The sequence below is a fragment of the Halichoeres trimaculatus genome, unplaced genomic scaffold (genome assembly GCF_033239565.1).
Source record: "Halichoeres trimaculatus isolate MK-OKI-2021-1 unplaced genomic scaffold, fHalTri1.1 fHalTri1_scaffold_19, whole genome shotgun sequence".
Lineage (NCBI taxonomy): Eukaryota > Metazoa > Chordata > Actinopteri > Labriformes > Labridae > Halichoeres > Halichoeres trimaculatus.
This window is the reverse complement of record NW_027437197.1, coordinates 25,981,934-25,998,968: the sequence shown is the minus strand read 5'-3', so window position 1 is coordinate 25,998,968 and position 17,035 is coordinate 25,981,934. Positions and strand designations below refer to the sequence as shown.

At 38.2% G+C, this 17,035-nt stretch overlaps 1 protein-coding gene across 1 annotated transcript in view; it reads left to right on the top strand.

Annotated features, from left to right (window-relative positions):
* The first annotated feature begins 360 nt into the window (after positions 1-360).
* LOC141808683 (general transcription factor IIF subunit 2-like) overlaps positions 361-17,035 on the top strand; it is a 71,713-nt gene continuing 55,038 nt past the window's right edge. Inside the window, exons 1-4 of the mRNA XM_074695358.1 lie at positions 361-506; positions 961-1,034; positions 1,219-1,237; positions 1,550-1,694. Of these exons, the coding sequence (XP_074551459.1) occupies positions 441-506; positions 961-1,034; positions 1,219-1,237; positions 1,550-1,694 (304 nt within the window). The 5' untranslated portion in view covers positions 361-440. The remainder of the gene's footprint in view (positions 507-960; positions 1,035-1,218; positions 1,238-1,549; positions 1,695-17,035) is intronic.

Here is a 17,035-nt window from a genome sequence, read left to right as displayed (position 1 = left end):
CAATTTTGGGCAAATTTTTAAGTAAATTTTTCTTGTTTCATTGACAGATTTTTTTTTTTACTTGTTACAAGCAACTCAGACCTCATTTTGTCTTTAAATTACATACAATAAGACCTTTTTTGACTGGCCAGTTGGATGTGGCTCATATTAAGTCTAAAAATGTATTTCTACTAAAATAAGGCAAAAATACTTGATAACATTTCTGGGATTTGCAGTGTACATACACAAAGATGCCTTGCTAACTGAAAACGGTATCAAGCTATTATGTAAAACAATAAAAGCCAGCCCTTTCAATTTGGCTTCCATTACCGTTTTGAATTTTTTTTGGCCCACTTCATCACTTTATTTTGGAGACGCTTCCAGGAAGTACGTATTTCAGTATTTCAGCAAGGAATCACTTGCTGTGCCCACAGCTGTTATCAGTCAACAATAAGGAAAGTATGTCAGAGAACAAAGAAGTCAACCTAACTGGAGTGAAACACAGTTACGGTGTGTGGCTCGTAAAGGTTTGTTCGTAAGTAGATGACGCAGATAAAAAAAAAAAAAACTGCCAGGGTTAAAAACCTGTTTAAAGGATTTTTGAATGTCCCGCTGCTCATTTGCTAAGACTTGCTAACGTCTTTGATGACAGGTGTCTCCAGTTTTTCTCACTCTGTACTGTCAGTTACAAATTTAAAATAAAAAATTAAATTAAGTGCTGTGAAACAGCTATTTTTCATGGCCTTCACTTCAAGTTATACGTAACCGGGAAAAACGTAATGTGTCAAACATAGCTTCGCAATCGTTAATAATTTGATTGTACGACCGTTAGCTCAAAAATGTCACCAATATAGGCCAACGAAGTTACCTACAACAAATTGCAAATTCCCCGTTAGGGAAACTTGTTTTTAATATTTTTTTCCCCAAAGATATCTGTTTTCATGGAAAACCTCTTAATTAAAGTTTGTCATATGTCAACAGGTTCCTAAATACATATCTCAACAATGGGACAAAGCCACAGAAAAGGGAGAAGTTGGAAAGATAACAATCGGAAAGTAGGTAGTTTAATAGTTAATGTCCAACTTCTGAAGATATATATATATATATATATATATATATATATATATATATATATATATATATATATATATATATATATATATATATAAAGTTATGTGCTGAATTCTTGTCTGGGAATGAAAGGTATAAAAGTCCTCTTCTTCCTCTTCCATTTGACAGAAAACAGGGAAAAACTGAGGTAAGACAGCTCCACTGCACTGCCAGCGAACACCCAAACATTCACAACTTCTGCCTTCTGCCCATTCATATGGCATACTGTTTTCTCATGGCAGAGCTTTGTTCATTTTTTGCCTTATTTATTATTTACCTGCACTAACCTTCTTTTCTTTGCTGCTTTTCTATCAATATTTGCTGCTGCGTTGACCCAACCTCCTTTCAAGTGTTGCTAATTTCTCATGTGATATCATATTTGACATTATCTGATACACGAAGGAGGTGTTTGTTAGTATGTTTAGTCAGCAGAGACTGACTCAGATGTCCTTTATCTCAGGTACGTTTCAGCCTTAATGAGGAGCTGGCTGCCCTGGGCGATGTGGGGGAGAAGAATGCATCACTGGAGGTCCCAAGAGATCACCCATTCACTATGCATTCAGTGGGCGGACAGACCATGGCTGCCTTTAGCCAGAGCGACACAGGTCAGTCACCTTCTTAGCTTGTTTTCCTCTCTTTTTGCTTTCGTGCTGGATTGGAACGGAAACACATATTTGATAGAGGTTGTAGGTTTTCGACTGAAGTGGATTACACAGTGTGTGCTATTACTGTAACTGTACACAGGAGAGAGGTTTGCAAGCTTAATGCAAGTACAGTACAGGCACACAAATTCATATTGATCTATATTCACATTGTATTGTGCACATACACATTGATGGTTTTGTTTTTATTCCAAAATAAAATCTGTAAATACTTCTACTTTGAAAATACTTTTTATTATGTTAACTTTATTTGAACAGTATTGACTGTGATATATATGCTGTTTTTTTGGGGGAGAAAAGTTTTGTTTAAATTTATGAAATGAAGTTCTCGTAAATGCAAATCAAACCAGCCAACAGTCTTGTATCTTGAAGGCTTTTTGAATATTAATGAAACACAATCAAAGTCCTGGATTTATTCCAGAAATCTGAGCAGGCCTGAACTGGTAATGCCGCATTTTCAACAATATTAAAGATTTTAAGCTCCTGTTGAAGTTTTTACTCCACAAGAGTAAGAGGACAGGGATGCTATGATAATAAGACATTAGCCACGTTTACATGGACCCAAATATTCCGCTTGCATTCGGTTTATTTGCTCAAACTGAAAGATTTTTACCTTTGTATACACCTCATTCCGAAAGAAAAGTGTCAATCCGAATGGAAATTCAATCGGTTTCACAGGGGTGGAACTATCTAATAAGCTGGCATCTGATAAGAATTTTCCGGTCCACCTTAAAAATATCAAATCGCCTGAAGATGGCGGTATTCAGTCGATGTCCTTTGTATTTCTGTGTCTTTTTCTGATCAACACCACACAAGTACAGGTCCTAATGTAAAACCACATGATAAAAAGACTTCAAACCTGGACTGAATTAATCTTTAAAAGCCTAAGTACTCATAAAAACACAGTCCCTGATTTGTGAAACCTTTATTCTATTTGTGAAAATGCAAAAAAGGCACATTCCATGGATTTTTGGCTCATCCAGACCACATTAGACCTGGTACAGGTCCAGAACCACAGCACTTAGACTCCTCAAACATGGACTAAATTATTCATTAGAGCCTAAGCATTCATAAAAACACAGTTCCTGATTTGTAAAACCTTTATTCTATTTGTGAAAATGCAAAAAAAGGCCCATTACATGGGTTTTGGCTCATTCAGACCATATTAGACCAAGTCCAGAACCACAGAACTTTCCCTTTTTTTGTATTTTCACAAATAGAATAAAGGTTTCACAAATCAGAGACTGTGTTTTTATGACTTCTTAGGCTCCAGTGAATAATCTAGTCCAGGTTTGAAGTCTTTTTATTATGTGGTTTTCATATTAGGACCTGTTCCTATGTGGTGTTGTTCAGAAAAAGACACAGAAATACACAGGAAAACAACTGAATACCGCCATCTTCAGGCAATTTGACCTTTTTAAGGTGGACCGGAAAATTCCTATCGGATGCCAGCTTATTGGATGCCAACTTCAGCCTCGTTTCCCCAAACCGATTGAGGTATCATGTATCCACTCAAACAGAAAGTTGTCAGGGTACGTTCTTTCAGCGCATGCTCAGATATGACGTAAGACACAACTAGAGACGTTCCTCAACTTTAAAGATGGCAGTGAGCCGTCAGCACTGGACTGCTGCAAAAAGTTTGTTTTTGATCCAAACTTTGAAAGAAATGAACATAATTTCAAGACTGGACGGACGACAAACTCGCAATATGGAGTATTGCAACACCGTGATAAACAAACTGTCGTCCTCCATCTTTGATAAATCTCGTGATGTATACGTTTTTATGCGCATGCCCCATTTACTATTCTGTTTGATTACAGCGGCGCATGTAGACCAGAGATTGGAATATTCCTTTCCATGTATACTAGTGTATTCAGTAAAGTCACTCAGAAAGATTCCATTCGCAAAGACGAAAAACTCCTCATGTAACTGTGGCTAGTATTTTATTCAGCCGTATGGATGTTAGCTAAGGGGGGAAGCTCTGACAGATGAAAGCTGAGGTAGAAAGTTTGAAGAAAAGTCTGCCTTCTCTTGATAGGAAACCCTGTAAGCTGATCATGAGGATAGGAGAAAGAGAGATTTTTAGGGTATGTTTTTAGCAATTAAATGATTTTACATAACAGGAAGTTCATGAAGAATATTGGTTGTGCTTTTCTTATGTCATACTTGGCACGGTCTAAATGGGCTTTAAGTCAGGCTGTCAATCTGTTGTACTGAAAAGATCCAAGATTACCTGTGCGCATCACTTCGAATCTATCAGGATGCCACTAATATCTATCTATCTATCTATCTATCTATCTATCTATCTATCTATCTATCTATCTATCTATCTATCTATCTATCTATCTATCTATCTATCCATCTATCTATCTAACTGTCTATCTATCTATTGGTTAATTTGACAGGGACCATGCAAAACCAGTTATCTTAGTGCTGATTTTCATCTGTGGCCCCTGGGCAGGAAGACTTAAAAAGACATACAATTCAAATGATAAAACAAACACACTAGCATCTGAAACATTACATATTCAACAACAAGAACATTTCATTGCCTACAGTTGATGTATTTAAAGGATTAAATCATCACAGTTGTTTTTCCATGAGCCATAATTTCAGTTGTAAAAACACTGAGGCTTGTACAGTCTCTGACGTGAGCAGGAACTGAGTTTTTCTGCTGCTCTGACTGTAAAAGCAGTCTTTCTAACTGTAACTGAACAGTCTCCTCTTGCTGATGCTCCGGTCAGTAGGAGCAAAAGATCTGCTGCAGAGAATGATCAGAAGTTATTACAATCATGACCTCACGTAATGAGAATTGAGATCTGTCTTAATTTGTACAGTAAAGCCCAGTTATTTTTGGCCTGCTTGTTTCTGTGAAGTTTTTCCGCCTTGTTTGCATCAGCTTTTCTGTGCGTGGTGTACTGTAACATGAGTGTTAATTCTACTTCTTTGCCTTTTGTTTGTTGCTTTAAATGAGGTTGGCCATCGATGTTGAAGCAGTCTAGGGTGAAGCGTAACAAAAAAACAAACTGTGGCTGGGCTCAGGTGGGGTTTTATGCACCTCTGATGCTGGGACAGAATAGAGATGTTTGTCTTGGTTTTTTGCAATAAACAGCAGAGCAATTGGTGTGTGACCTTGACAGTCTTGACCCTGATGAAGAACCAGTAGTGGAAGCAGAGGTCCTGAGCACTGGGAAAGGCTGTGCGTGCGAGGAAATTCAAGTTGCCTTGTAAGAGCATATTGTTTCCCAGTGGGTGGGCTACTGAGATAACTCTAAGGCTTTCTCACTTCCACATTTCAAAAACTGAGAATGACAACAGAATTACCACTGACTGATTCTATGAATAGGGGAACACTTCAGGTAAACAAAAAGTGAAAATATATGTGCTTTTTCCTTCATATCTTATTTGTTTGCAAAGTATATACCTGTAATGTATTTAATTCATTAGTTGGAAAGCTCAAGCTCTAATGAATCCTTAAATAATTCAGTATTAAAAAAATGTGCATTATTTTGCGAACTGTGTTATGGACAAAAATTGTGACTTATTTTTCAACATAATCCATATTATATTGAATTAAGAGTTATTCTACATTTCTATGTAAGACTACGCTCAGTAGAAATGTCCCTCATCATTTATATCACAGTTTAACCAAAATTTAAAAGAATTATGGGACAAAATCACATGTAACACAACTGACAGGACAAGAAGACAGAAACCTGTCTCTACAACACTACATTTAGTGATGCTAACACAGTCGACATTCCCTCCATCTTTTGGCCCGTGTGCTAACTGCAGACCTTGAACGTGCCACCACCTGACCTCCATCAGCTCATATTTCTGCACATTTTATTTACAGTTTGGTCTTTATAACATCCATAGTAAGAACAGCAGAAAATGTTGATAACACAGTTAATGAACAGTTAATGCGCCCCATGTACAGACAATCGTTCTGATGAAATATTGATGAGGAGGAGCTGAAACATGCCACACTTTCTTCAAGGTTCACACCAAAAAGGATGTGACCTCAATTGATTTGAGTGATTTGACCTTGGAGCAAACCATTGCTCATTTATAAGTATTTTTTCAATGGGTAACAGTTGATGCAAATTTCTCAGAAACACACGCAAAGTGAATTATTTTTTGTAAATTGGTTATTTAAATAGTTTTAAAACACCTTTGTCAAATTTTAATGATCATTTTAAACAAATAATAGTGAAAATAATCCCCATTAACATGTATTCTAGTGTTAATTTTGAAGAGCAAACTTGACATTTCAGAAATCGGTCAGAACAAAAACTACAAAATACAAAACATGATTTGCATTTTTTTTTAGTTAAATTATGGAACCTGCAAACTTTCTGTATTAAATGAAAGTGAAATATCACCCAAATTGCCTACTGTAAAATTGGTCATTGCTTAAAATTAATAATTAGTAAAATTGATGGGTAGACCCCATGGACTTAACATGTACCCCTAAATATAAAATAATTACATAACTATATTGATTTCTTGTAGTTTTAATTGCTGTAAGCCCAAAATATCAGTGATTTCTAAGCTATTATTCAGCCATCTGCCACTCACTGGGGCTGCAGCTCCAGCTAATGGTAATTGCTTTAATGCTTCATGCTCCACTACCCAGATAAAAATAGGCACAGATGAAATCTAATAGCAGAGCACAGTTTGGCACTGTTTTGGTCTTGAAAAATCGAAGCAAATTCGTATGTATGTGCATGTGTAGTCAAACTAGCATATCACCTCCAAGTAGAGGTAAAAGGACCCCAACAGTCATGTGACCATTCATTCATTTTCTACCACTTATCCTGTTCATGGGGTGCGTCTCAATGCGTTAACTACGTGCTTCCTCCATCCTATCACCTCCACGACACCGGAAGTACTTTCCCAGTCATCATTTTGAAGACTGTCCCAAAGCGATAATTGCGCTCAGAGGAGAGAGGATGGAGGAGACTGATTGGAGGAGCTATGATCGAGGAGACATGAGAGCCGGCTTTGCAGAAGTCTTTTCACTGAACGACATGCCCCCATATGGAATATCACTCTCTGATTGGACGCTGCAGTGGCTCAGACTTTACATGAAACTTCACAAACACAACAGAGTTTAATAAGAGAAAAGACGAGCTGAGGACAGGCACAGAGGATCGTTCAGAAACTGATCATAAATCTGGTTATAAAGTGTTCGCTGTGAGTTTAAAGCACAAAACATTGAACACAACCATCATCAAATCAATATAACAGAGGATTAATACAGAAAACTGGCTGATAAATAATATCTTCCTGAGACACAATAAGGTGGGTCATATTAATAAGCTTCAGAGTTCACGATCAGATGGGCGTTAGATAAAGGCTAAGTAATTCATAAATAATCTCACAATTACGCATTTTACTGGAAAAGTGATCCATGAGCTTCTAAACAGCACACAGAATAAACAGAGAGCAGGTTTTTTTCATGGTAACTTGTTTGTTTAACTGGTTAAAGGAACAGACAAATCTCTGTTACTGTTTCTGTTTGATCAGAATTATTACAGCGCACATGTTCAGACATACAAACAGCTGTTAGAGCTGACTGACAGATGATCCAGAGGTGATCAGCTGATGCCGCCGTCACTGAAACATGTCGCTTCATGTGACGCTCTGAAGGAGAGGATGTCCAATTGCTCTAAAAACGAATCTCCTCCGTTCCTCTCTCCTCTCTTAATTTCCTCACGTCTCTCTCATGCATCTCTGGTGGGAGGAACTAAGACGCAAGTGAACGACACAAGTGGAGGAAGGAAGGATGGAACTTTGGAGCTTTGAGACGCACCCATGGTCACAGGTGGCTGGAGCCTATCCCTGCCGTCTCTGGGTGAGAGGCGGGTGCACCCTGGACTGGTCTCCAGTCAATCACAGTGCACACAGAAACAGACAACCTTTCATGTTCACACTCACACCTATGGGCAATTTAGAATCACCAATTAACCCAGTGAGCATGTTCTCAGACTGTGGGGGGAAGCTGGAGTACCTGTAGAGAACATATCCATGCAAGGGAAGAGCATTGTAAAAAGGAAAAAAGAAGCACCCATGCTTTCACTGAAATCACCTCAAGAAGTCCTCTTAAAATTTTAAAAGTAGGTTTACAGGTTTGTCCTTTGTAGGTTGTTAACTTAGCATTGGAACTTTGATTTTACTACAGCTATCCTCCTTTTCAGCTAAAGTAAAGTAAAGTAAAGTAGAATGTAAGCTACATCCTGATTTTCATTAGCAGATTGTCATTGTCAGCTGTTTTATGTGCCAGATAGTTCACAGCCCAGCTGGGCCTTGGCCTACTTCACCAACCAAAATCATCACCTCATTGTAAGACACACACACGGCTGATATCCATGATCCAGCAACCTAAGTTTGACATGCCTGAATATATGGATGTAATTAGTTATATGATCATGCACTGAGTGACAGCATGGCAATACCATTTTTTTTTTCTTTACTCATGTGAGTGGAGGAGAGTTGAATCATTTTATTTATTACGTTTCATTTATTTATTAATTTGTTTGTTTGTTTATTTTGTTCAATTTCTCCAGATGTCCAGTGTTTTTCTATGGCTTGTCCTGGAGCACAGTGGATTCACTTACAGGTGTTCAGCTGAGGTCTCACTGTTAATTTCCTTCCTGTTGGTCGTGGTGTTGCCGTTTGTGTCTGGCGGGTGTTTCCTGCTGCTTTTGTTTTTTGAACCACAACCTGCATCTCCATAAATGACCACATGTAACAGTAAAGGGCAGAGTTCCTTACACAAACACATAAAAACCAGAAGCTCCATCTCTGTCAGCGTCGACTAAACATAGCCTGAAAACACATGATGTAAAATTCAAGTAAAGCTATTTTTATCCACCGGGTTGCATCCTACAGCCACAGGGTTTATTCTATCATCGCCCTAGTGCACTTCAGATTCACCCACACTTTCATGTGCATTAATACCTCCTACATATGATAATGGATTTTTTCATTCCTCTATTTTTTCCACTGCTCTCAGTCTGTTATCACTTTTAAGATAGCAATGCTTTGAGATTATCTGCACTGAATGTTAAGCTGAAAAGATAAATAGACTGTTAAAAAAGAAAAGCTGAGTTTAATCATGAGGTTTTAGAGAATATGATCCATGTGATCCCAGGTAAGATAACGCAGAAAACCTGATGCTCAGGAGGGAGAAGAACTTCTTTGTACAGAAGGTGTCCGTGCTTCAGATGGCATGATTGACTGTAAGAGTGTGCTAGAAAGAAAAAAAAGGATAGTGTCTTTGGAGATGTGGTGGTGTGTAGTCTCTATTTACCTGACCGCTGCTCAGCTCCACCCCCACTCGCCCACTGGCAGGTGTAATGTATGACTTTGTTCTCCCACTCACTTTACCACAGTCCCGCTCTATTAGACACACACAAACATACCTCACCACCTTCCCAGTGTCACTGAACCTGCACGGATACACTAAGTGGTAAGACTAGAAGTTGCACTTTCTCAAAAATGATTCAGTTAACTGACGGTCTGGATGTGGCAGGTTAGAAAATGTCTTGGTTTAAAATGTGAGTCATCTTTTCTGAGCTAAGAAGAAAAATACATATAATCATTGTGTGTCAAAATAAGGTATATTTTGCACATTACCTGTTTCACCTTCATTTAGGCTTTTGGAATTTAAGATTTTTTGTTTTTATTGAAATAATTTCTTTTACCAAATGTGTTCAAGAGAGTAGAGTCAAAGTTTTACATCTTATCTTATGAAGTTTTTGAGCTGTTTTTGAGTATTTCTAGTCTGTAGTGGATCTGTCGCCACATTCCCCACAAACATCACTGCTATTGACCTACTGCATTTTAATCATGACCTATGCTTTTCTTTAACTAACCCTCTCAGTTGCTTGAATTTGAATGTTACATCAGATGCACTTTCTTTTTTTCCTTTTGTTTTTTGCTGCATTACCAGTCTACAGGGTATAAAAGTTTACAACTGAATGCTAATTTCTGTACGTTCTGAAGTATTGTTTTTATCACACTGCTGGTATTTAAATTAGAGCTGTAACTTTAACATGTTAAATAGATTAATTAATTACACCGCAAATAAATGCATGATAAAATTAGGGCGATTAACTCATTGGCTGCCAGCCATTTTCAGAGCACCCTGAAGGATCTTTCAAGACCCAATAATATTGTTTTCTATGACCACGTAAACGCCAAAACTACTAAGAAGGGTGGACTCTCTTTTTTTATGTCTCTGTTCCTTTTTGCTATCCGAAAAACAGACACAACATGCTTGTTTTTGACTGCGTTCATCTTGGCACTCCATCCTTTCCATGATCTCCATCGTCGTTTCTCATGATGGTGTCTATCTTTCTGTTTTAACTACCGCGACACATCCTCAGTTGGAGCGTGAGCTGCCTGAACTTTTCTGACTTGCAGCGTCTCTCTGTGCCTCTGTCATCTCACATCTTCTCCTCATATCCATGCTGATCTCTCATCCAACGAGGGCGCCACTCTCACCCACAGTAATTTGGTATGATTTTGATTGACAAGCTCCTCCAGACCCCCCACTCTGGCAGTGAACACAGATATTTTAATATTGGCCAGTTGAAAAAAATGTGGATTTACAAATCTTCTCTTCTTCGTGTATTCATTTGATTGGTCATGCACTACAGTTTCGTAAAGTCCTAGAATTCAAATTCTTAATTTCAGGACCTTAAGCAGATATGAGATTAAAATGTGATTAATAAGATTAATTAATTACAAATCCAGTAATTAATGAGTTGATTTTTTTTTCAATTGCCTGATTGCACTAAATTACATTTTTTACAGTTTAAATAAATGTAACTTCAGTAAATCCATGTGCACTAATTTTTTGCCTTTTACCCCAAACTTTACCAGTCATATTCCACAGCAGGGCCTGTAAGTTATCCTTTTATCACTGGTATCGGTGTCAGGACCAGAAAAGTACAGTAAAGAAAAGACAGTAAAAGCAAAGTTCATTTATATTTTTTGTAATTAATTTTCTATTTTTTAATGTTTTGTTTAATATATTTTCTGTATCTCAAAGTCTCAGTATCTTCTAAACTACTAAGTTGGAAAAACAGTGTTTGCTGTTAGAGAAATGATCTAGACAGACTGAAGCCAGGTTTTGTACCTGGCTGTAAACATTTTATTTTTCTACTGTGAAAATGACTTTTTTTAGCTTGGTTGTGTATGTAGTTTCTCCTTCTTTTCGAGCCAGCCTCAAGTGGATGCTTAATGAACTGCAGATCCTAGTGCTTTGTGCCTTATTTCTAGATATTGGTACTTGTGAAGGCAGCCGATACCAGCAGCCAATGCTCAAGGCAAAAATATTTTATGTCAAGAATAAGATAGTAGTTGGGGCTATATTGCTGTTGTTTCACACCACAGCAAACATATGTCAGATCCTGTTCAGACAACATGAATGAAACAGGGAGAGTTGACGGTACATTTTTGCACTTCAGTTTATTTAAAAAAACACTTAAAGCTATGGTCTACGATCTGAAACCCAGTTTGGCTGATGAGACACATTTGAAAAACGCAGCCTCACTCACCCCTCCCCTCCATTTTCCAAGATCCCACCCCCCAGCTCGTGTCCCCCTTCTTCGCCTCCTAACAACACGCCCCCTCCGACAGAGCAAGAAGCCGGCCGGCAGAAAATGTAACAAACAAGACAGTCATCCTCCTTGTAACACACAGTGGTAGCTTTTTCAATTTGCGCCACTGCCAGATGATTAGAGCAGAGCCGACTGTGGGCGAGGCTTTACCTTTCTCGGCGTGTCTTCACCAGCTCAGTTTACAATGCTAAAGATGTGTGGCTAACTTATGCTAAAATCTATTGACAGAGCCGACCTGTTCTGACCAGCAGCGTTCAGTCATTAGCCAGTACAGGCACAGACTAACCAGAGTTATTTAGCTGACTTCTCCCACTGTGGTAAACAAAGTCATTACCTGTTTAACAGAAACTCTCCTGTCTTGGCGTCAGTCTTCAGTCCCAAATCCCTATGTAGCTTTTTCCACCGGTCGTACATTTCTCCATTATTCAGTCTCTGTTGGCACCTGTATTGCTCATAATTCTTCCTTGCTTCAGCCTTTTCCTTGAAACTTTTTCGTTTTCTTCCCTTCCCTGTGGAGGGTAACAGTAACAGCTTCCTGGTTTCGGTCTTCTCTGGCTCCATGACGCTTCAGTAGCTGAGCAGCTAGCTGACGTGAGAGGGGTAGTGGGGAAGGATGAAGGGGGACAATGGGCATGACGGTGCGAAGCGAGGGAGACAGGAGATTGGATGGATGGTTCAGACCAATCCGAACTGCACATGCCATGCGCGGTTCAGATTGGTCAACTAGTATGCAGCTTTGCAGCGGATTTACTGAATGGATTTTTTTCGTTCTTTATGGTCTTTATATTTTGTAGATTGGACCATAGGACCATAACAGCCCTATAAACGGTGTTCGTAAGATGTACAAAGCCAAATCGTACACCATAGCTTTAAACTCTGGCAGTTAGTTTTTTTTTTTTGCACTGTGGTTAATTTGTTAAAAACATATTGTAAACTTAGAGAGAGTTGTTTGTGTTTTATATTGGACTTAATGTCAGAGTGACTGTGCTGTTTTGGATCAAAATGATCTATCACTGTGAATTGAAATTTTATGTATCAAAAGTACTTGTAGTATGGGTACTTAGTATCGGTGAGTACTAGGGCTGCACGATTATCGCAATCGCAATCGCAATCGCTATGTCAGCACATGCAATTCAGATTTTTCTCCATGATAACCAAGCAAGACTGTAGACTCATCATGACACAACTTTTTTTATTAAATCACAAGCACAATCGTAATCACAATATTGTCCACCTAATCGCAAATCGCACCTTTTCTCCAAATTGTGCAGCACTAGTGAGTACTCAAGGGAGTACTTGGTCTGAAAAAAAGTGGTATCAAACATCCCTATTTACTTTTATGGCACAAAATCACAACAAAAGTTGTACTGAGATGTCTAGGAAAGGAGCAGGTCTGGAGTGTACTCTCTGTTGTGTTATTAACAAAGACCCAATGTCGAGACAGGATAATGGACACAAGTGAAAAGCTCACATTGCTCAGAAGTTGCCACACTGACAGGCCACCTACAGTGTCTGAAGACATTGTTAATTTTTTTATTATTTTTTTTTTAATCTGCCTCATGGCTGATGGGGATTATTTCTGAATGCCGTTAATCAGCCTGATGTATTGGCCATCTGTTGATCAGTCTGTGACCAGTACAAATAGAAATATTTAGTCATATCTAGCTCCAACAGCACAGATTCTTTTTTTGTGCAATAATAACTCTGTTCTTGTTCTTCCTTAATCTCCAAACAGTGCATTTATAACTCACTGAATCAAAGACCATGTTGGGAAATGACCTGCTTTTTTGTGCTGTTGCAGAAACATCAGGATACAAGATATCTGTACTCAATCATATATAGACATAAAAATCTTGCTGTATGGAAAGCAAAACAGATATTTGGGTAATTTTTGCGCCACTTCAAAATACTAGTTAATACTTTACACAGTCTCTAATTGGTCTCTTCTGCTAACAACAACCAAACACTACACACTGCACCTTGAGGTGACAGGAAGTAATTAGTGGATAGATTTCCTTGCTACTGTAACTTGCCAAAGGCTCATGTTGTGTTTAAAGGAGACAAGGTGCTTTTGCTTGCCTTGATGTTGAGTCTTTGTTAATAATAAGCAGGTCTAGACCTGTTTGTGTTTTTGTAAAGTACCTTAAGATAACATTTCAAATACAGTTTGCTGAAAGTTTAAATTCAGATAAATTCCTGTTTGACCAAACAGAGACCAAGCATTTGTTTCTCCTGAAACTAGTCAAGGCCTTCTTTGTTTTCTTTCTTTTCTTTTCTTAACAAAGATAGAGCCAAGCACTGTGTAATCCTCGTGTTCCCGGCATCTCACAGTCTGTTATATATTCTTTCACCTCCTTTTGTGTTCAGTGAGTCAACAATAGCAAGAGGTTGCCAATGGTGACCGTCAGTGAGTGGTACGTACATGAAAAGTATCTGACATGGCTTTTGTACAGTAAGGCTGCTAGCTAAATGTTCCTCCATTATTTCCTCCCTCGTTGTTCTGCTTTGTTCCAGCAAGGACCAGGTATTGATTAAGAGGTTGCTTAGCAACAGGCTTAGTTGCCACAGAAGCGGGCAGGGGAGAATAGAAAGCCAGATGTAATGTACTGTTGTGTTACAGTATGGCTTTCTTTCTGCTTTGTATATGAAGATTTTTCATCCCACTGGGACCTTGATACGTTCTGATGGCTGTGTTGGTAATTTAGTGTGAGCACTGTTTTTCCCCAGCTGTGTATCATTTGTTTTTTTATGTAAACTATAGAATTTGGTGTTTTTGCTTCTGTAATGGTTATGTCCTTGATGAAAGTTCATTTTTTTTCTGACGGAGAGAGCTGTGTGGTGTTTTATGGCTTTCAGAGTTTTTTTTTTCACTGCTGAATATGAACACCATCGGTTATCAGCTCTATTCTTGTCATGCTCTCGCTCAGCACTTTGTGCAGAGCAGTTTGGGAAAATTAGCTAACAGTCTGCCCCTTGCTCTCCTAATATTTCTGAAGAGATGTTCTATAAACATAAAACATGTCTTAGATGATTCAAAAATGTATTCTCATTAGTTATTACAACACCAAAATACAGTGCCTCATGGTGTATTTTATATCAGTGAATCTCTGTACCCTGTTTAAAACCACAAAATAATAAAAAAAAAATAGTTCCAAATTTACAAAAAGGAAAGTTTTGGGGACCTTGAAAGATCATGCTTTTTTATGAGTTGTTTGCACTGTCCAGCAGATGAACTGCTGTTATATGTTTTACTTACTGAGCGTCTTCATCTTTATTAAAAGCAGAGTCCTTGAGCCCATTGGTGTTATTACCTTACTCTCGCTCTTCCTGATATTAAAACCTTCTTCTTGGTGAAAATAAGAGACAGTGACTTTGTTTTGTCTGGATTATTTGAAAAGGATGTCCTGCTGTTGCTCTGCAGCTTTATTATTTAAATACCTTTTGTGAAGTTCCATCATTCAGGAAACACAGGAGCTGTGCAGGCTGTTGAATCCTGAGCAGACTGTTGTAGGTGTTGCATTGAAGGAGAGTGTAGCTGGCTGAGCTTTGAAAGTTCATTCCAAAAGTGTGGCTCATGAATCACTGAAGGTTTAAAGAGGGTTTTCTTTTCGCTTGTGTACCTTTTTTTTTTTTTTTTTTTTTTTGCTAAACAGGACTTTGCAGTAGAGAAAACTTTCAGCACATGTATTCAGGATGTATCTGACTTCATTCATAAAGACTTAGAAGACCGCGTCATAAGTTATGGTTGTTCAGCTGCAGTTTTCTGCAGCTCCTCTTACTGTATGTTGTTCAGCACTCACTGTATTGCTGGGCTGTTTCTGGGGTTGGTGTTTTGATTGGAGAGGTGAAGATTTTTCTCCTTGCCTGTTTTAAAGTTCCCTCTGTTGGAAAGCTCAAGCCTCTTGGGCTTCCTCACTGTCAGAGCTGGTTGAAGCTGTCAGCTCACTACAGTTGTTCTGCTCTTTCAAGGCACAGCTGAAAAAATTATTTTAAAAAATAGCTTTTTTGAAGTATGAGTTCCTTTTTCCCAGACATTTTTTAGCCAAGTTATTTCACTTTACAATCTTCCTTGTATAATCACACTGTTTTACAAAGCCACACTTGCAGAAATGCATTTAGAGTGTACAAATTCTTTTTTTTCTCATCAAAACACTTATATCGATCATGGCCCTGTTATCTATCCTATAAAAGTCCGGGCAACAATCTAAATTTTTTTATACCTGTACCGATACTGAAACGTTTACTTTGATATTGGTTCCTGAATAATACTTTTTTCCATACCATCTTTATAATATCAATTTTAACAAAAAGAAAATTGCATTACACATTAAAGCACAAATCTCGAGTTTTGTTTTTCAGCTTTAGTATTTTCCCACTCTGAGCAGTTTTCTAAAAAAAAAAGAAAAAAGTTATCTTAAAATAATTACCAATGCCAAAGAGTAGTTGCAAACAAGTGACAGGCCAGCAATACTGGGTACACCGTAAATGTGTTTATAGCTATAAACAAACTTTCATCTACTGATTCTTGTTTATTTTTATGTCAAAATAACAACCGTTTTCCTTGATCCAGGCTTGGGACCATCAAAAATGACCAAAAGAGACAAGCATTAGCTTGATTCGTTTGCATGCAGACATCTCCTCAGGCTGCAGTTGAGAGGGACTGCTGCAGGAGTGAGGAGGACATGTCTGAGTGCTGTTTTGAGGGCCAAGGGGAAGGGGTAAAAAAAAAAACTGTCTCTTTGTAACGAGATGCCACTCTACATGACCCCCGCTACATTATCACCCCTTGAGGCTCACTGGCTGTCGGAGGCAGCCCGGCTGCTTATTCACTACAAAACAAAACACATTCTTACAAAGTGACAAAAAAACAATTAGTCGTATTAGGGTTACAAACTCGCAGTAAATAGACCACTAGGGTGAACTGCATCATGTGAGTAACGAGACAGCTAAGCCATGAAAAGCTAACATTAAGCAGCTCCTGAATGCAGCTTATCTGTCCAATCATCAATGAAATGCAGCCCACCGCAGTGAAGTCTGTCCTCTGCATACCCTTCACTACGGTCTGACATAGATGAAGCTAGTATTAGCTTTAGCTGTTGATGCACAAAGGATTGGATAACTGATAAAAGAATATCAGTATCATGGGAAATTTGTCATATCCCTTGGTTTCAAGTGGGGTTTTGCTTTGTCTTCTTTATGCCTCCTTGATCTTACGGATAATTGGGACACCCCTTCACTATATGTGCATGTGCAAAACCAAGGGCTAAGTGGTAGAATTGGGATTGGCCCTAAGTCCATATATTATGCAGTACTTGGTTCTTGAAAAAGTGACATAATTTTGCTAATAATTTTTTAAAGGAAAACACTTGTGAACACCTATTAAAGGTTTTATTAGCAGCTTGTAAGGAAGCTGTGACACAAACATGGCTGCAACGCAATCCTCCAGCAAAGACTGACTGATCAATATTGTGTCTCAAATTAAGGGTATGGAAAGATTGATTTTCTCCCTAAACGTAAGACCAAAAACTTTTTTGCAAAACTGGGAAAAATGGATTGTGTATATAGCATATACATATAGCATATAGCTTTTATATAACATATAGCTTTGAAGGCTTGAACCACTACTGTATGACTGACTGTATATTTTTT